General features: G+C 44.9%; 1 protein-coding gene across 6 annotated transcripts in view; it reads right to left on the bottom strand.

Annotated features, from left to right (window-relative positions):
- The window catches only part of SAE1 (SUMO1 activating enzyme subunit 1), a 62,795-nt gene that overhangs the window by 17,584 nt on the left and 24,244 nt on the right, over positions 1-20,967 (bottom strand). For 4 of the 6 annotated variants that reach the window (XM_086353301.1, XM_086353303.1, XM_086353304.1 and 1 more), the window contains one exon: positions 10,488-10,593. In XM_086353301.1, the coding sequence (XP_086209427.1) occupies positions 10,488-10,593 (106 nt within the window). Of the gene's footprint in view, positions 1-9,010; positions 9,077-10,487; positions 10,594-20,967 lie in introns of all 6 variants that reach the window. The other 2 variants (XM_086353300.1, XM_086353302.1) reach the window with 1 other exon arrangement.

The raw sequence follows: 20,967 nt of genomic DNA, 5'->3' as shown, positions 1-20,967 counted from the left end.
ACAATCACCAGTTTTTCTTTTTCCTTAGGGGATAATAGATTATTTTAATCTCTTTTTTGGAAACATCTTATGTTGAAAGAGAATAAACTATTCTTAAGGAAGTATATATGGTCCCAGAAGGACAAAAATTTGAAGGATATGAATTAATAGTTCAGTAACTTCTTATTTCATGCCATACTTGTGGTAATTTAGACCAGAAACTGGTCTGTGCTGATAAGATACTTGAAAGGACCTGATTCCCTCACATGCATCTAATAAATAGTAATGAATAAAAAAAAAAATAAAAATAAAAAATAAAAACAGAATGAGGTGGGTACAACTGTGACCATCCTCCTGTCCAACGTGGGAAACTAAGGCTTGGGCTTCTGATAGATTCCAAAATCACTACACCTCTAACCTCTATGTTGTACTGCCTCCCTGGAAGCAGAGAGAAGAGAGAATACAGACTGGTTTAAAAAAAGAAAAGAAAGTGTACTGGGACGACCCAGAGGGAGGGTATGGGGAGGGAGGAGGGAGGAGGGTTCAGGATGGGGAACACAGGTATACCTGTGGCGGATTCATTTTGATATTTGGCAAAACTAATACAATATTGTAAAGTTTAAAAATAAAATAAAATTAAAAAAAAAAAAGAAAGAAAAGAAAAAAGAAAACCACTTCAAATGAACTTAGTTTCCCATCCCAGAATCCATCAGTTTAGAGTAATGCAAACCACCCATTCAGACTCCATCTGGCCAAATATTCTATTTCTCCTTAAAAGACAACAACAACAAAAAACAATTATTATTTTAAAACAAAAATTAAAAACAATTTTTTCCCCCAGTTGTGCTCTGCAGCATTCCCAGCCAGGGATCAAACCCGTGACCCCTGCAGTGGAAGCATGAATCCCAACCACCAGGGAAGTCCCCCATTTCTCTTCTTTTTTAAAAAAAAAAAAAAACCCCACAAAACAACGGTCTAATGATTCCTGAGCTTGACTCTCATCTTTACAATGGAGCAGTCTGAGAAGTCTGTAACTTACAAAAAGAAGGGGACATAAACATTCTGAAATGCTGAGGCAGGTTATATAGAGGCCAAGTGTGGAGCTCCCTGGACCCCGAGTGCTTGGCCCCGTCTCCCAGCGTGGCCAGCCGCACCCTCGGCTCACAGAGCTGTTCTGACAGAACCCTCTCCATTCACACTCCCCTGCCTGGTCACAAGCAGCAGGGAGACAGGGGCTTTTCTCCAGCCCAGCACTTGAGTGGCACATGACCTTGACTCTGGGCATCTGCTGCTCTCCACCAACCGCTCTTACCCAGGGAAGATGGCACAGGACATTCCCGTGACTGTTGTCTGACAGTCAGGGAAGAGATGTGAGGCTTTCAACCAGAATCGCAGCTGGGCTGGGGCCCGAGAGCAGCTCAAACACAAGCTAACAACGGGGGTGGGGGAGACACGGGCCTGCAGAGAAGACAAGGCAGGTTGCTGACAATGTTGCCCATTATTTCAATCTGGCCACGGTGGGCCTCAGTTTCCCATCTGCAGAAGTGGAACAAGAAAACGTCACGGGTTCTTGTGATGTTCAGACTTTAAAAAATGGACATAATGCCATAAGTATTAATTAGTAAGGTGAATAGCTGAAGTCTGACTGAGCGCTTTGAGGGACGTGGTATTTATTGGGGGATGCTTAAACACTTACTAGGTTTGGTGACCCTGGACAAATGACTTAAGCTTCTTTCAGACTCTATTTCCGTCTGTGAAAATGAGATGGTCATAGTAAGATCTGCTCTCATGAGAGTGCCTTGTTGGTTAATCAACAAGGACCTACTGTATAGCACAGGGGCTCTACTCAATATTCTGTAAGAATCTCTATCAGTAAAGAATCTGAAAAAGAATGAACACATGTATATGTATATCTGAGTCACTTGGGTTGTACACCTGGAACTAACACAACATTGTAAATCAATTATACGCCAATAAAAATTAAAAAGTAAAAAAAATTATGAATGCACAAGATGTGCCTGGCCCGCATTTGTTAATCCCTGTGACCCCAGTGGCAGACTCCAGGTTATGTGCCTCTTTTTCAGGTTGAGGAATGGAGCACAAGCCTAACAGAGCTGGTTCTCCAGCAAGAGTCTCTACCCGCTGACGGCAGTGAAGCCCAGGACTGCACTCACGGCTCACCTCTGCCCTCCCCCTCACCTCTCCACTCTGTGTGGCACTGCCTTCTTCCTTTCTGAATGACTGTGGTCTGCGTTTTGTACCACTGATAAGACAAGTGGCACCAGAAAAAAAAAACCAAACAAAAAAGAAACACAACAAAACCCACCACTTCTTTCTTCTTCCCTCCCTACAAATTATTTTTAAACATCTGTGGTTATGACAGCAGCAAATCAACAAGCACTCAGAGGCTGCCCCATTATCGGAACCCATTTCCCTGTGGCCGTCTCTTCCTCAGCAGTTCTTGTCATCGCTGGACAGCAAAACACCGGCGGGGTAGCGCCGGGCCCAGCTACTGGCGATGGCTGGTGTACAAAGGTTACAGGTTCTAAAATAAGAAGTTCCTCCTGAAGAGAACTGATCACCCAATCAAGCTGAGGTCTAGAGACAAAGTCAGTTAAAAATCATAAAAACAGGTAGGCTGGGAGTGTGGTGGGGGCAGGGGGAACTGAGGAAGGAGGAGTCAAGGAAACTAAGTTTTCTAACCATAAAAAAGTTAAAACTGTCCATTATAAGAAACCTTGCCAAAGAATCTCTGCAGTGATGAGGAAGAATGAGGCACAAAATACTAGAAAGTTCTGGAAGAATACACATGAAATGGCAGTTTTCTCTGAGACATCCGAGTATTTTACTAAGAAGGTTAACATTAAAAGAAGACAGAACGATTTCTAAGGCTCTCCTATACATGATCTTTGGGAGGAGGTTATCAACGTCTCCCCCATCGCTATATGAGAAAACAGAGGCCATAAGGTGAACTATACGACAGAGTGGAACCAAAATGCCTTTCTTCCAAATCCAAATCTGGAGACATCAAGGTTCTAGGGGTAGCAGAAAGTAGACATGAACTCCAAACTTGCTGGGCTAGACTTATGAACCAAGAACAATCGGCCACCTTAGAAAAGATTCTAATTCCCCCACAGCGGGCCCAAGGTCTGATCTACCAGTTCCAAGGAAGCCCACTTCACTGTGTATTTCCCCCAAACAAGAATATTCTCATAGAACCACAAAAGTTATCAAAACTGAAAATTAACCATCGATAGAGTATTACTATGTACTCAACAGATCTTTTTCAAATTTTACTGACAGTCTCACTGATGTCTTTGAAAGCAAAAGCAAAAAAAAATATATCTGCTTTCAGATCCAGTCTGGGAAGTCCGTGTTCCATTTAGTTACCCTGTCTCTTCATCCTTCTTTAATCTGAAATGGAGTTCCTGGGTCTTTAATGACACTTTTGAAGAGTACAGGCCATTTATTTTATAGAATCTTCTTCAGTCCAAGTGTGTCTGATGTTTCCCCATAATTGGGCTGAGATCACCCATGTTGGGCCGAGAACCAGAGGCCACCGCTGGCTGGCTCAGCAGAGCGGCGCTACTTACACTATCTCCTACCTGCTCAGTGCGTCCACGTGGGACGCGTGAGACCTACTGTCCTATTCTTGGAATGTTAACTGTGAGCTCTTGGTGGAGGGACAACCTGCTGGGTTCTCTAGTCTCTCTCTGTAATAAATCAAAAAGTATCTTGGGAAGACATCTATGCTGCTTCACAGCCTACTTTTAGCATCCATCAATGATCCTTAAAACAATGATCCTTAAAACTACTACTATGATGGCCAAACACAGATTTCTTTTAATCTTCCTCATTCTTGCTGTATTTATTCTTCTTCTTCTGTTTAAAAAAAAATAAACTCTCCCCTCTCCCTCATTTATTTATTCTCCCTCATTTACTTATATATTTATCAGTATAGGTTCATGAGTTATTTTATTCTATGGGCTGTAATCAACTACGATCATGATTTACCTGATCCTCAAATTCTCCCAGATTTGATCAGTAGGCGCCCCTTCAAACTGACTCCTGTGACCTTCACGCAGACACGACTGTGATTCTCTGTACACGTCCTCACTTTCGGGCAGTGCAGGATGTTCCAAGCACATCTGTAAATTTCCTACCCCAGGCCCAAAACCAGCCCTTTCTCCAAGGAGTCCTGGTTCTCAGCATGTTAACAACCATGAAGTCTGTTCATGGCTAGTAGTTCTAAAAGCCCTCTCAACTGGTTAGAGCTGGAAAATACATATGTATAAATGTGAACACATGAGGACTTTCCTGGTGGTCCAGTGGCTAAGACTCTGCACTCCCAATGTAAGGGACCTGAGTTCTAGCTCTGGTCAGGGAACTAGATCCCACCGCCCACGACTAAAAAGATCTTGCATGCCGCAACTAAGATCCGGAGCAGCTAAATAAATAAATGTTTTTAAAAATAATAAAAAATGTAAATACATGGACACACACGCATCTATTTCTGTACCTACATATAAAAAAACCATGAGTTCATCCAGATGACTCCAATTCCAATTGAACTAGAGAGGGTTTCCCAGGTGGCTCAATGGTAAAAAATCCTCCTGACAATTCATGGGACATGGGTTCAATCCCTCGGTCAGGAAGATCCCCTGGAGACGGAAATTAAAACCCACTCCAGTATTCTTGCCTGAAAAATCTCAGGGACAGAGGAGCCTGAGGGCTACAGTCCATGGGGTCACCAAGAGTCTGACACGACTGAGCGACTAAAACAAGGGGAAGTAACGAACTCCCCTTTCTGGCAATAAAAAAATGCAAGTCTCATTATCCACAATATATTTGCCTATTTGCTCCATCCAGGGCTTCCCTGGTGGCTGAGATGGTATCCTAGAATAAAGAGTAAATAAGTTTCAGAATTTCTAACCCACACCACTGTAAAAAACAAACCTAACTCGAGTTCAATATTTGTTTACAGTTATTTTTTTAGTATGAGGGTCTATAGACAAAACAGCACATTTAAGAGCCACATGGGGTTATCATCTTAGCCCTGCCTCAGTCATGTCCTCGCCTGAAATACAGCATTTAACATGTCTTAAAATAAAACTGCAGATGAGTGAAGCGAGGCTTTGACACAGGCCAGGGCTCCCCTTCTCCTAGGGCAATGGTCTCCCTCCGACTGACTGGTCCTTTAGAAACCTGGGAGGTGTGCAACACTGCAGATGCCAGCCACTCTGAGCTGCTCCGATTCAGTACATCTGAGCTACAGCCAAGGGATCTGTATTTCAAACGTTCCCTGAGGGAGCCTGATATCCTCTGGGGAAACCACTGGCTCTAAGAATAAAAACATAAAAAAGTGAGGCCCCAGTCTCATGTCTGGCTGGCTCGCACCAAGCTCCAGCCTTGCGGGACCACGGTCTCCACCCTGCTGGCCGCCTGCAGGCGCTGCTTCTCTGGCCCACAACGCTCTCACCTCCCTCTACCACCTGGCAAATACCTATTCTTTAAAATCTGGCTCAGGTGTCTCCTCCTCTCTGAAGCCTTCCCAATTCCCCAAAGACACCCAGACCCCAAGTTCCTTGAGCTCTCAGAACAGTTTGCTTTCGACTGTCGAATAATTCACACATATTGAAAAACAGACCAGCACAACACGACAGCTTTGTCAATAGCCCTCTGTTACAGCTCCCCTCATGAGCAGGATTATCTATGCTTGTCTTTTCCATTGGCAAGGAGGCTTCTTCTTCCTGTGACGATCTCCAGGCACGAGATCTGGTGCATGGCAGGTGCTCCAAAAATGGTCTAAGATTATTTTCAGCATTAATTCTGTGGTTCAAAGACAGCCCAAGTACTTTTCCATGACTCGTCAGAACAGACTGAGAAAAGTTAGGATTGCCAAAGATTCTCTGCTCAGTAATTCACATCTCGAGATGAAGTCCATATCTTCCTGCTCTGGGCTAAACCTGCGTGTTATTGTTCATGCTGGTAAGTGAATGCTGTTTCCATACAAGACTCAATTATTTTTAGCACTCCTGTTATGATAAACTCACAGTAACCTCAAAAAGAACAAATCAAAGTCAACTTTTTGCCACAGGAAACCAGCTCACACTTAATGTTTTGCAACATGCCATGGGAGAATAATAAAAAGATGAGACCTTTTGCTCACAGTTGGTAAGGCTGACTCTTGAGATAGTGGAAAATGCAGCAGGAAACGTGCAGTCTGGCCACTATCTTATGAAGTAAACTGGAAAAACACTCACACCCCAACAAGGCAAACACACGCATACGGACAGCAGGGCTACTGTCTCACCGGGGGCTGGATGGTGAATGGGGTGAGGACCGTCCACACGTGCGGGACAAGCCAGAGCCGGGTGGCACTGGGATTGAAAGCCTGATGGCTCCCAGGGGAGCAGGGAGGCAGGAGGGGCCTCTGGGGACAGCAGCAGGGAGGGGGAAGAAATGACCAGACAGGCAGACTAGTCACAAGTATAAACTACTTGTCGAGCACCTACTAAGTGTTCCATTTGGGTTATCTGCAAGGTATCCTCCTATACGTATCACAGTCAAGTACTCTGACCTTGCACTCTGACCTCACCAGGAATTCCTAAGGCATCATCAGGTGTATCAGTCACATTCCTAGAAAGGCTCTTGGGGACAAACTCCAAGGACTGAGAAAAGCTGAAAACAACTTACATTTGATAAGACGAGTCACAAAAGACAGCATACCCAGAGAAACACATTTTGCAGCCAACAAGACAAATGAGGTCATTCTATGTATGCTCCAAGATCTTTTCCGAAGCACGTAAGGCCATCAAGTGAAAGAAAGCAAGTCGCTTAACACTTACAAGCTGAATTCTGGCAGAAGTCTAACCTGCCGGCCAGACTCCCCTAGGGAAAGAGATCATGAGAGCCATTGCCCTCCACTTCCAGAAGCTCAGTCCAGTCCTTAATCAAGCAGTTAATCACATGTGAAAAGCCCCCAGAAAGCTAACCAGCCCCTTATGCTCACTGCTAGGACACTAAGAGTTCCAGGTGCAGCATATCTGGAAAAACAAACAGGGCACAGGATGACCCATGAGGGCAAAACAAAGCAAAACATCAGGAATACGCAGGTGACAACACGCAAGAAAAGTTAGGACACGTCATCTGCTACAGAGAGAAAAGCGAAGGAAAATAACAAAATCAGGAGAATTGGGTGTGTGTGGCGCGGATGCGTGCGGTGGTGTAAAAGAACAAAATCAGGAGAATTGGGTTTTAGGCCTGATATTGCCACTGGTGTGCTGTATAGCCAGGAGGAGGAGGAGTCACTTCCCTTCTAGGCCTTATTCTTATAAGCTTAGAAGTGGACTCATCTGTATGCCCAGTCAGAGAGGACTGCAGGCAGTGCTGTCGAGAGGATTCTGAGGCTCTGGGAGAAGTGGCCGGTCAACAAGGATGATTTCTTAGCCACATCTGCCCCAGGGGTGGAGGGAAGAGTGGGAAGCACATGGCTGCCAGCCTTGACCAAGATGGTATGACGTGTGGAGCTGCCTCCTTTTTTAAAATTCCCTATTACAAAACTATGGACTTCCCTCACGGCTCAGATGGTAAAGAATCTGCCTGCAATGCAGGAGACCTGGGTTAGATCCCTGGGTGGCGAAGATCCTCTGGAGAAGGAAATGGCAATCCACTCCGGTATTCTTGCCTAGAGAATCCCATGGACAGAGGAGCCTGGCAGGCTACATACAGTCCATGGGTTCGCAAAGAGTCGGACATGACTCAGTGGCACACACACACACGCATGTTACAAAACTATACACATGGACTTCCCTGATGGTCCAGTGGTTAGGAATCTGCCTGCCGATGCAGGGTACATGGGTTTGATTCCTCGTCTGGGAAGATTCCACATGCCGCAGAGCAACCAAGTCTGTGAGCCACAACTACTGAGCCCTCATTCTAGAGCCCATGCTCTGCAACAAGAGAAACCACCACAATAAAAAGTCCGCGCACCGCAACTGGAGAGTAGCCCCCACTCTCTGCAACTAGAGAAAGCGAAAACGCAGCAACGAAGACCAAATGCAGCCAAAAAGAAAAAAAAAGAAAACTACACATAAAAATGGTTAAGGTGATAAACTTTATGGTGCGTGTTTTTATCATAATAAAGAAACTGTATATTATTAATTATGAACATAGTCTTAATCTCCAAATGCAAAGCTTTGAAACTAAAAAGAGAATTAGTTACCATTTAGAAGAGGGAAGTAAACACATGAAGTGTATTATAAAACAAACTGCTTTTTACGGGCAAAAAAACTAAAGCCTGACAGGATTGCTGCTATGATAATACCTACTCAAGAATGGAATTAAGGGTAAACTGAGTCAACCCTAACACTAGAAAGCACCTCCGACCTCCAAGCACACGGCTAGATTAGACAGATCTCTAGGACTCGCTCTGGGCTAAGCCTCTTGCACGGGTATCATCCAAGCCTCACAAAAGCCCTCTGAGGCCAGCACTGTCACCACCCCCATGGTCAGAGGGGAATCTGAGGGCGCCTCTGGGAATTGAAGTCTGTGGCTCAACCTCACCCACCTGCCAGGACTGGAAGGCAGGTCTGTTTTGATTCCAAAGCGCCAGTTCTGAATGACCGTGAACCACTGCCTGCCATGTGCGAAGTGATATAAAGCTCCTGCTTCTTCATCACATCCTGTTGACTCCCCAGCCCCTTATAACTTCTGATGGTGATGCTCAGCAGAATCTACTTGGATGAAATATACACGTTCCCCCATCCTGTCTCCAGGGCATGAGTCCTGCCTCCCCATCTCAGTGACAGGCTCCTGAGGGCAGTGATGGCCATGGGCCTGTGTCTTTACCAGTCTATCCCTTGTGTGTATAGAGGAGCGCACAGCAGCAGCTTCGTGTGCATGAGGTGAGGATCCAATGAGCTAACACTCACAGGGCACTGAGAATGGAGCATGCATGCTCTTATTACCTGGTACCTCATACAGTATTTAATTCATTAGATTTCAAAGACCCGGGCTGCTCAGGTCCCACCTCTTTTACATCTGCATCTGGTGTCCTCTTCGGCTTCCCAGGTGACACGAGTAGTAAAGAACCCAGCTGCCAATGCAGAAGAGATGTAAGAGATGCAGGTTCGATCCCTGGGTTGGGAAGCTCCCTGGAGGAGGGCATGGCAGCCTGCCCCAGCACTCTTGCCTGGAGACTGCCATGGACAGAGGAGCCTGGCGGCTGCAGGCCACAAGGCCAGAGCTGGACACGACTGAGTGACTTTCACTCGGTGTCCTCTCAAGGCAAAACACAAGCCTCTCTGGGTCTCTGCCTCCTCAGCCCCGGAAACCAAACTGGGGATAATTCCTACCTTGTCCATCTCATGAGGGAGATGTGATGAGGAGGTGGACAAGAAAGTACTCTGGAAACTGCAAAAGGGTTGTAGATCAGGGTCTCTCAACCTCAACACTGCTGACTCTGGGGGCTCTCTCCCCACCCCAACACCAGTCATAACAACCAAAAATGTCTCCAGACACTTGCCTGGAGGGCAAGACTGCCCCTGGCTGAGGATCCCCAGGTTATGGTAAACTCAAATACTAGCTGACTCCTCTTATAACTGGCAGTTAGAAACACCAAGGCTATGCCCAAACCTCTGCAAATTAACAGCTGTTTACAGAGGGGTGTCTATGTACCACCAGTGAGGAGGGGGAGTTGAGAAGCACATCCCCATAAGTACAAAAATGTCAAGGTGATTCTTTTTTGGGGGGCTTTTCTGGTATTTTCTGTAACAGATACGGATTATTTTTATGCTAACAAACCCATATGATTTACATACTTGCTCACCCTGAGAACAAGAGCAACCTCAATTTCTCTGTGCCTCAGCTCTCTTGTCTGTGAACTAAGGGATAACACATCAACTCCCACTGGCTCTTGCTAGTAAGCACTCGATGTTCATGATTACTGTTTTTAAAATAATATTAAAAAATTAAAGTACAGGGACTTTCCTGGAGTCCAGTGGTTAAGACTCTGTGCTTCCAATGCAGAGGGCAAGGGTACGATCCCTGGTCAGGGACCCAAGATCCCACATTCCATGGATATTTTAAATAATAATAATAATAATAAAGTGCCAAGCACAAGAACACTGAGATGGCAACCAACACCTACCTAACGCCCTCTGAATGATGGTGAGAGATGGGAGAAAATCTCTCAGGAGAGGAACGCCGGTTTTGAGCACCAGGAACAGTGATGACAGGAGCTTGATTTATAACACTGTTATCTTGGGCTCAATTTCAGAAAGCAGTTCATTTCAACACATAATTAAAAAAAAACAGAAATTGTAAAGAAACTAGAGCTCAATGATGGGCCTCCTCTCCATTCACTCTGTTGTCCTAAGTGACCACTTAGAACCAACTAAGGGGGAACTAGGCTCAGGGCAACCTCAAGGAACCTTCTGGGTTCTGCAGACTCACATGCAGAAATGAGAGCACAAAGCGCGTGCCGAGAAACTGCTTTCAGGGCTCACCTTGAAGGAGGAAGTAATCTGGAGTCGTGCGCTTCAGAGCTGCCTTTGCTTTATCGCTGCTCCAGTCCACTTCCAGCGCCTCTTTGACGGAGCAGAAGACCACCTTCTGTTTAAAAAAAAAAAAAAAGACAAGATTGCTTAGGGATAAAATAGTGAAAGTTGCTCAGTCACGTCCATCTCTTTGTGACACCATGGACAATACAGTCCATGGAATTCTCCAGGCCAGAATACTGGAGTGGGTAGCCATTCCCTTCTCCAGGGGATCTTCCCAACCCAGGGATCGAACCCAGGTCTCCAGCATTGCAGGTGGATTCTTTACCAGCTGAGCCACAAGGGAAGGCCAAGGATAAAATACATTGACTTCAAATCACCAGGCAGTAACTCATCACCATTACTAGGTTTCCTGTTCACTAAAAGAAGCTGCTGCTGCTAAGTCGCTTCAGTCGTGTCCGACTCTATGCGACCCCATAGACGGGCAGCCCACCAGGCTCCTCCATCCATGGGATTTTCCAGGCAAGAGTACTGGAGTGGGGTGCCATTGCCTTCTCCGAAAAGAAGCTGAGGCCAACTCAAATCCAACAAATGCTTCCTGAGCACTTACTATGAGCTCCCCTGGGCACCGGGGTCACAGAGATCAATGCCACGGACTCCCTTCACTGCAGGAAGACAGTGCAAAGCTCTGTCCATTCTGACTCTCTGGTGAATTCTGGCGGTATTTATGCCACGGAAATTCCTTCACAAGTGACCAATAAAATGTGTCTAAAGATACTCAATGAAATGTTCTCTGTGTTAGTAAACAGACACAAACAACAATACCCATAAATAACAGCATTCCTTCTCCCTATGGCAGAAGGAAATACAGTTGAAACCTAGTAACCTACATCAAATTTTCTTTTAAAAATGCCATGAGAGATATATGTTAAAATACAAACAACTAATTATGAATAAGAAAATGGTTTTCTTTTCCTTTCCTAAACAATGAAGTCCAAAAGCCGTTTTCTGGGACTGAAGGAAGACAGGTAAAGAAAGTGTGTGTGGAGGGCTGGTGGCTGGACTGGAGGGGACAGAGCAGGGCAGGGTAAGGAGGGCATCCCCAGAGGACAGCAGCGGGAGCCCGATCACATCCAAGGACTTGATGCAACAAGAAAATGCGCTGAGAATCTGGGCAGCAAGGCTTCACTGTCAAAGAAGAGAATCAGAACTATGGAAACAGAGAGAATTAGAATGAAGCCTGTGGTGAGAGTTACTGCCGTGAACTCTTATTTTCCATATATACAGACAGATAAATAAATGTAAATGCAAGTGTATGTGTACACATACAAGTATTTACCCGCTGTGTCCACTGAAAACGTCTAAAAGCAATGATACTCTAGCAGCAATGAGCACATCTCAAACACAGACTCTGGTTTCTAATCACCACTAAGAGACACATTTTTCCTTGGAGAAATGACTGATTTCAAAGCTGCAACATGAGAGGAGCCTGAGACAAGGAAAAGTGCCCCCAAAAATGATGGGACATGTCAAGAGGTAACAATTCAGCTTAAATTCAGGTCAAATCTGGAGCAATCTGAGGATAAAAGTAAAGGATAATAGATAATACTTTTAAGTAAACTATAATCCTTTAGACCTAAAAGTAACTAATGAGCAAAGTTTTTTAAGGAATGAAGTATTTACATATTTTCAAAATACTTCTCCAGAAAATACCTATTAGTCACACAGGGATAAAAAAATTGTTTTCAAAGGATCAGTATGGAAACTAACTTTACTCAAATTATCAAAATTAACACAACCAGTAAAGCAACACATGGAAACCATGCACCAGACCACAGGATGCAATGAGAAGCATCCATGTTGTGCTATTTTGGCCAAAGATGTGTAGCAAGAGTCTAATTACAAGGAACATCAGAGGAACCCAAACTGAGAGACATTTTACAAAATAACCGGCTTGCAACCTTTAGATGTCATGAAAATCTAGATCATCCATGACTCTGACCCAGATCCTTTTGCTGTTAAGGACATGACGGGAATAACTAGCAAACCCGAAACAGGGTCTGAGGATTTAGATGGCAGTGACTTATCCATGTATTTTTCCTGACTGTGATGGCTGGTTTCTGATCACGGAGAATACCTTATTTGAGAAAATACAGACTAAAATATTTGGGAGTAAGGCAGTGCCACCTTATCCTCATATGGTTGTTAGGTACTTCTACCAAGTTTAAGCTAGTACATGTGTGTGCGCCAAGTGTATAAAACTTCACACTTACAGAGGTGTGTGTCTTCCTTTTTTTCCTTTACCAACTCCCCACCCCCCCACACATCAGAAAGAAAAAGAAAACAGAAAGAAGACAACAATGGCGCAATTTACAGGCTAAGGGAGCCAAGATCCATTAGCTGCCAGGCAGTTTCCACACCCTGCTGAAGATCAAAATGGATCTGAAAGATGAAAACTCAAACTGCTGGTGAAAATAAAAACCAGCCATGGTGTGTAAGGTGGCTTTCTGCCTCCCCATAATCACTCCTCTGGGGTTTGGATCCACTGTAAAAGCTAGTATACAAGATGCCTCTACTGCCCTCAAACCTTTTGGTCAATGGGTCTGTCTGACCTTAGCAGATAAGTCATGCAGTCAACCAGAGTGACATTTAGTGCTTAGTACAGACTTGCCAGACCCTTCCTGACAAGTCTTACCACACAGATCAAGCCATCAGCAGTACGACCTGGAGATGCCATCACAATGAAGAAAAGTCTTACCAGGTTTCAAAACCCACCAAGACTTTCATTCAAAATTTTTGTAGTTTGCCTGGCCAAGACCAATGCTAAGAATCTACTGATTTGTTAGGCCATTATATGAAGAATAAGGGGGAAAAAAGTTGGTTCTTAGAATCAGTCTGAAGCAGGCCTGCCTCTAACGCTTTCAGGGCCTGAGGGTAAGAGTACAAATGAAAACCCATATATCATGTCTACATATTCAGTTATAAATCACACTAATAAGCTATTAAGTAAAGTATATTGTATTCTCCTGCCTTGACAAATAAACCTCCTTCATAACCACCTGGAAAACTAGGTTCAAATTTGGAATTCTCACACTCCGTGGGAGTCCTGTGTCAGAGGAGGTACCCTGGGAAGGTTGCCCCCGTCTCATTCTGGCTCACCCACAATGTAAGGAGCTTTGAACCTGACTTTGCACAAGGTTTTGCCCATCCTTCCCCACCAAAACATCCAATCCTCAGGCCGAGGCATTCAGACGCTGTGGTAAGGTCCACACTCCAGAGGCAGACAGGGAAGCAGCCTAGAAAGTGAGCCTGAGGCTATCTGGCCAGGAGATTCCAGGGGTCCAGGTACCCAGAATGGGGTTCAGAACTTGGGGGAAGGCTATGGGACCCAGGCAGATGCACCTTCTTGATCTCATGGGAGCCTCACCCTGTGAGGGGAACGGCTGGAGGAAGGCGGGAGTGGGACCTTCTACAGCACCATGGCCAAGGGTAGAGGCCCTCTGCCCTTCCCAACTTTAGGGCAGATTTAGTCCCAGTTCTGCCACTAGTCTGTGACCGTGGACCAATGACTTCACCTCTTTTGGGTCTGTGGCAGACAACTTTTAGAGAAGTCTCCTGGGATCTAAGGAGGAGGCCCCTGTGGCCTTGGCTTTAATGTGTACCAACCCACCAGCACAGGTGACAGAGTCTGAGGTGGTCACACGACCCAAGCCAGGCCCACCAGATTCCTTAATCAAGAATATGAAAGCTGGAAATAGAGACACATTCATGGCAGAACTCTAAAGAGAAAGGCCAGATTCCTGCTGCCTCCAGGGCTTCCCAGCTGCCCTGGTTTTTTCCTCTTCTCAGATCACAGGAATAAAACTCTATGCTTCTTGGGCTACTGCAGCCTGCCTTCAATTAATGCCCCCTTTTTTCATTCAAAGTATCCAAATTCTACTATTGTGGCTCATAACAAAAATAAAACTTAACCAAGCTGCCTAATCTGTAGTAGAACAGATGCAAAAGGCGGTGCCTACCTTACCCACCTCACCGGCATTGAGTTTATAAAGAGAATATGCTGCCTGACAGTGCTTTCAGGGAGTGAAGAGCCGTCAGATGAAGCAGCCACAAAGCCTCCCAGGTAGCAGCTGCCACCATTCACCCAAACGAAGTAACCCCTCCTGTTCCACCATGCCCTCCGCTCACGAATCCCTGTCTGGTAGGCCTCACCCACTCCCCTCCACTGTCCATTTTCTTCCCTGATCATTCTGGGCCTTGAGGATTTCAATCTGAGAGTCTAGTTAAGACTCATAACAAGCCTTCTTACACTGGGTAGCAGCTTCCTGAGGCAGAGACCACAGTGAAAGGCATAGCATTGAATGGAGCAGATTTTCAACAAATACCCAGGAGTTGATAAGACCCACCTGCCTTTCATTTGCCAGAAAGCCCAACAGTAAATATAAAAGATGAATTCTCCACACAGTCTATCAGCTATCAAATTAAGGGGTTTCGCTGAGCCATTTAGATAGTGGGAGACTGCAATAACCTCTATGCAATAGGGAACTGGCTCAATAGATCACACCAAGGCAAAGCGAGGAAGACCTACCAGACAGCCACTTAAAAATCATGTTCTCCAATTGTATGCCAACTATACCTCAATAAATAAAATAGAGTAGAACAGAAGCATGCTCTCCAAAGTAGACACAAAGATTTGAGGAGTGCTTATGAAAATACACGGAGTGAAAAAAGGAAAAGACAATACATATATATATATATATGCCACATACATTAGATCATTATGTATGTCTTGCATATATTTACATATATTAACTAGCACTCCAATTTATTATGTACATGCATAAAAAGAATAGTGACATTATTGGGTAGCAGGATTCACATTTTCTCAGTTTGTTCTATATTTTCCACATTGGAACTTGTGAAACCATTTTGTTTTTTGTGGGTTTTTTTTGGCTGTGCCGCACAGCATGTGAGATCTTAGTTCCCCAACCAGGGATCAAATCCGTGCCTCCTGCAATGGAAGCATGGAATCTTACCCACTGGACCACCAGGGAAGTACCCTATTTTACTTTTTAAAATTAGGCTGAACATCTATAACAAGTGATAAAGATCTGGATGTAAAGCAGCATGTAAATCAGAATTGAAACAACTTTCAAACTACAGATTTCGAGGTCTAATTTCCACACCTGCTTATCAGAGACTATAGTTTTCAAAAGCATTTTAACAACTGACAACCACAACCTGAGACAGTTTTCACACTCAGCAGAGTGGCAAAAGAGCCCAAAGTTACCAAATGTTACTGTTACATGCTGCTGGGTTGGAATGTAAATAGAGAAAATGCCTTAAGACTTATTTTTTAGAGTCTGGTGAAGTTGAAGGTGTGCACATTCTAATTCTCCTATGCCCTAGAGAAATCACACACCTACCCAAAGAGATTATCTATGCACGCACACAACACTGACTGCAACGCCATCTGTAACAGCAATAGCTTACATAGCTAAATGCCTGTTAATAGGAGAATAAATAGTACTGTTTTCACACAACAAATACTCTGTGGTCAAAACAAATAAACAAAAAACCCACCAAAAAAACTGTCTTGCAATGACTGTTGTCCAAGAGAACTTGCAATGATGACAAGAACACTCTGTATATGGGTGCTTTGCAATATGGATGCCATAGGCTGTGTGTGGTTACTGAGCATGTGAAAAGTGGCTAGTGAGACTGCAGAACTGAATTTTTAAGTTAAATTTTATTAATTTTAATTTGAATGGCCACACATGGCTGGTGGCTACCATAATGGACAGCAAAGCTCCAGACCTACACACAAACACAGATGTCCTCACAAAGCTGCTCTTAGAAAAGCATGTGGAAAAAAAGCATGTGAAACCAATTTGTAAGAAATTAAAAAGCACGCCAAACAATTCTGTATTGCTTGGAAACATAGGCGAGCAGGAAGAAGAAATACACGGGAATGAGAAACATGACTGAGGACAGAGGTTACTCATGTGGGCGAGGGGCATCCAAATGGCCTCGACCACCCAATAGTGTTTTCTGCTTTAATCTGGGTGGTGGTTTCACAGTGGTTTCGCTCTACATTCTTAATTTCTAACCTACATCATCACCTAGTAAGCATCATTCCATTGTTGAGATTTACAAACACATGATAAAACACTATGCCAAGCCGGCTTATAATATCTACTTTTTCTGGATACCTTAGTAAATCCACACAAATGTACCAGCAGACCTGAGGAGACAGAGAAAGAACACGCAGATTGGTACAAGGGTCCTGGAAACCTTCTCGTTATTAAGGTGGATAGTGTTTGCTTTATTGTTATGTTTTATAACTTGCACTGATGTCACATGATTTTTGTGTATCAAATATCACACACACACTGTGCTGTGATGCTGGCAGGGACTTCTATTCCTCATCCATAGAACCGAGAAACTTCTCTCCAATGAGACAAGGCACCAGCAGCACCCGCTCCAAAACTCTTCTACCTGGAAAACCTGCCATCAGCTTCCCACCAAATCCTCTGCAATGTACACCCTGCCCCCTCCCTGCCTGCCCCCCAGCCACAAACATACCAAGTCACTCTGACAGTGAGTTTTGAACTCTCTGGACTGCAAGTTCTGGTCCAGGCAACAACTCAGTAACAGACTTCTACACATTCTTCGCCAAGAACCTTGTCTTCTTTAAAAGTCTGTTCTCTCAGCTCAGTTCAAATAACCTCAACTATGAGAACTAACATACTACAACACTAATCAATTTATTCAATCACAAAGAAAGTTAAATCCTTTCTAACTAATGAACAAATTCTTTTTACAATGACAATGATCTCCCAAGTTGGGTCATATTATGCTGCTGCAACAGCCACTACCACCGCGCACTGAACCTGTCCTGAACGCGAACGTGTGGGCGCTGCACCAGGACACAGCTGGGAACACAACTCCCCAGCCCAGGTCAAATGGAGTTTATGTGAACGAGGGAGACACTGCCAAGTCATCGGAGGGGCAATGGGTGCCGCAATCAACATGCCACAGGAGAGGGGGAGCCACACTAGCCAGCCACCAGGAATGCTGCTGTAAAGAAAGGGCTGAGAGGAGGATGAGAGTTGTCAACAAATGTCTCAGGAAGGAGAAATCAAAACAATGAATCACTCTTCAACTGTGGAATTTCACAACTAATTCATGAAAAAAGGGATTTCCAGGGCCAAAATTAGACACCCACTACTTCAGAAGGGGTAAAATTAAGTCTGTATTCCTTAGCATGTCAGAAGCAAATCTTTATGTTTAATCTTTAAAAAGCTATCACAGAGAGTATCCACCCCCAGGAATCTATCCACTCCTGTCCGGCAGCCCCCTAACAATAAAGAAACATGAGCAGCAATGTGGGAGCACACTGGTCGTCATTCATCCCGTAAGTTTTCAGAAGTGATCCTGATTTTCACATATTTCACCCCGGCATCCTAACCCAACTTCAAGTCATCCTGGAAACTCCAAGGGGATGCACCTTGTGGTGATACAGCGCACCTGCACCCTAGGCCACTGCCTGTGTTCTCCCCTCCCTGCGTCAGCCTCTCAGTCCTGTCTGACTCACTGTGACCCCATGGACTGTAGCCGCCAGGCTCCTCTGTCTATGGGAGTCTCCATGCAAGAACACTGGAGTGAGTTGCCATTCCCTTCTCCAGGGGGTCTTGACCCAGGAATCGAACTCAGGTCTCCTGCAGTGTAGGCAGATTCTTTACCATCTGAGCCACCAGGGAAGCCCACCTAGTCCTTCCTTCTGACACAGCTGTGTGATCTCAGGCAGGTCCTTTAACTTCTCTGGGCTTCAGGGTCTGCTGTAAATGGAGACAAGACAACTAACGTACTTCCTTGCACCCAATGCAGTGCCTTGTACACAGTAGGCATTTTACAACTCACAGAATCATAAAGAACTGGCTGTTTGGAGCCAGGGAAGTCAGAGTCTCAACATCTAAGCTTTTTCTTGACCCTGTTTCCTGTGACTGGGTGCGGATCCTGGCTTTGGTGCTTGCCAGTCTGTTCTTCACATTTCAACTCTGACAACTCTTCCTCGGGGAAACCTTTCCAGACACTTCGTCATAAAACCGCTGCCATCTCCTTTAGGTGCTGTATATGGGTACCCACTTCACGCCTGTGCCCAAGACCTGTTTCTGGGGAAATCTCTCTTGTGACTCCTCCTGGGCACCAAAGGAAGCGCACAGTGTCCTCCTGAGCACCAGTCTCTGGGCTGGGCATCTGCCCACCACTGTAGTTCTCACCATAGCACAGGTGCTAGAAAGGCCCGGCCAAGCATCTTCCTAGACGGTGTGAAAACCACAAGCTCTGTTTTTCCTCTTTGTTTTTTAATGTTTCTAATTTCAGAGCACAATGTGTACCCTCAAGCACAAGTGGGTGTACAACATAGGGTTGAGACTAAGGAAAAGGGGGAGGGGAAGGGAACCCTCAGCAGAAGCCTTTCACAGGAAACAGGAAGTGGCTGCTTCCCCACCCCCATCCTGCAAGGCTGAGCATAGCCCAGCTAGTTGAAAGGGCAGAATCTAAACCCAGGGATTTTTGAATTGGAGGAAAACTTCAAAACTGTGGAGCAGTCACTGCCAAAATGGAGACGGCACATTCTTGCAAGGTGGCCGAGCCCCCGGCCTTCTGCAGCTCCCGGGGAGGCCACACAAAGACAAGGTTTGGAATCCCGGAGATTGTCATGAGGAATGCCCTGCATGCCTCACGACCTTCACGGCTCAGGGTTGGAATCCAAGCCTGAATTGTCCCCATGAAACAGCTGACTAACAATGTCAGCTGGGGAATATTTTGATACCTTCAAATTGGGCCCTGTGGAGGAAGAGGCTACACAAAGAGCTGTGTGCCTGAAGAGCCCGCAGAATGGTACGCAGAGGCCACCCAGGGCCTGCCAGGGCTGCCCACATTCTCCTCATAGCTCGCTAAAGTGGCTCCCAAAAGAGGTTTCCAGATTCGCCCCAGTGGGCACCAGCAGACTGACTCCCAGGAAACTTCCCGCTGTGCAGGGCTCACAAAGCTAGGGCTCTCTCTATTTGAATGTGAAAGGCCTGCCTCAATCAGAGAAGGCCCTTAAGCCATAAAACCCTTCACACCAAGGCCAAGTGTCACACTTGTAAGAGGGTGTGATTTATAAATTGACAGCACCCACAAAGCTGCTTTTGTCCTCCTCCCTTAGTTAACAATTTATCTCCCCCAACCAAACTCACGGAGCCATTCAGATAAAGCTTGACTGGGCCTCAAGAAGAAAGAAAGAAAGGAAGAAAGAAAAAGACGCAAGTTTTGGCCAAAACACTAATGTTCACTCTGGATAATTATGGTCCTGTGAATAGACACTAAAATTAGGGCTTAATAATTCCTCTGTATCGCACTCACAGCATCGAACTATTCCAACACAAACATAAAGAGCAAGAGAAAGAAAATCTCCAGCGCAGCTTTGCTGGAAACTCAAGAGTTCCACTTTTGTGGTTTTTTGCAGTCTCTCTGTGGTTTCTGCACTCTTAGAATCCCCCCTTTAGAGCAATTTTAACTCAACGCCCTGACCAGTTGATTTTTTTTCTCAACGTTTAAATCTACAAAGTAAAGAGTAAATATGGGCTTGCCCATGTCTTTCCTCTTGGTTTAACAAAACCAATTCTGGCCACTTGGATTTGTTTTCCTCATCACGTGAATTCCCTTCTCAAATTCCAGCACTAGCTATGAAACCATCATCTATCTACGGATGCCCTTTCCACTCTTTCTTATGTAAAATGAATTACAGTATCATAAACTACGTTAAAAAAATACATATATACACCTGAGAACACTTGTCAATAGCAAGACCTTTCTTCTTAAAAGGTTATTTGGTGGGGAAAAAAACAAAAACTTTATTTTAAAAAAGCAATAAGCAATTCAAGTTTAAACTGTCTCCCTGCCCATTAAGGAGCCTACTAAATTGTCTACCAATTTGAAAACAAAAAAATCTGTACAAGAGTAATGGCTTATGCTCAACAACAGTCTTCTTTATGCTACTCCATACCCCAAAGGTTCAAACTGCTGGCCCACAGCAGGTGAGTAAGGAGGGCACATGTTCTCTTCAGTCTCTACACGGCGCAAGGGAACAGCATGCAAAAAGGCTGCTGGCATTAACAAGTCTGGGACAGGGCATATGAAAAAATTCTACACTTCCCACTCTCTTGAAAAATCACCTCTGGAAAAAAAAGAAAAGAAAAATCACCTCTGGGCATCACTCGGTCCACATTTTCTCCAGAAAAACATCTACTACTTCTTCACTGACTACGCTAAACCCTTTGACTGTGTAGATCACAACAAACTGTGGAAAATTTTTAAAGAGATGGCACCAGGCCACCTTACCTGACCCTGAGAGAAGCAACAACTAGAACCAGACATGGAACAACAGACTGGCTCCAAATTAGGAAAGGAGCACGTCAAGGCTGTATATTGTCACCCTGCT

Source organism: Bos grunniens, chromosome 18 (assembly GCF_055505025.1).
Source record: "Bos grunniens cultivar Pamir isolate PY7600 chromosome 18, Bosgru_T2T1.0, whole genome shotgun sequence".
Classification (NCBI taxonomy): domain Eukaryota; kingdom Metazoa; phylum Chordata; class Mammalia; order Artiodactyla; family Bovidae; genus Bos; species Bos grunniens.
The sequence above is the reverse complement of the archived record's forward strand: the minus strand, read 5'-3'. Positions and strand labels throughout refer to the sequence as shown.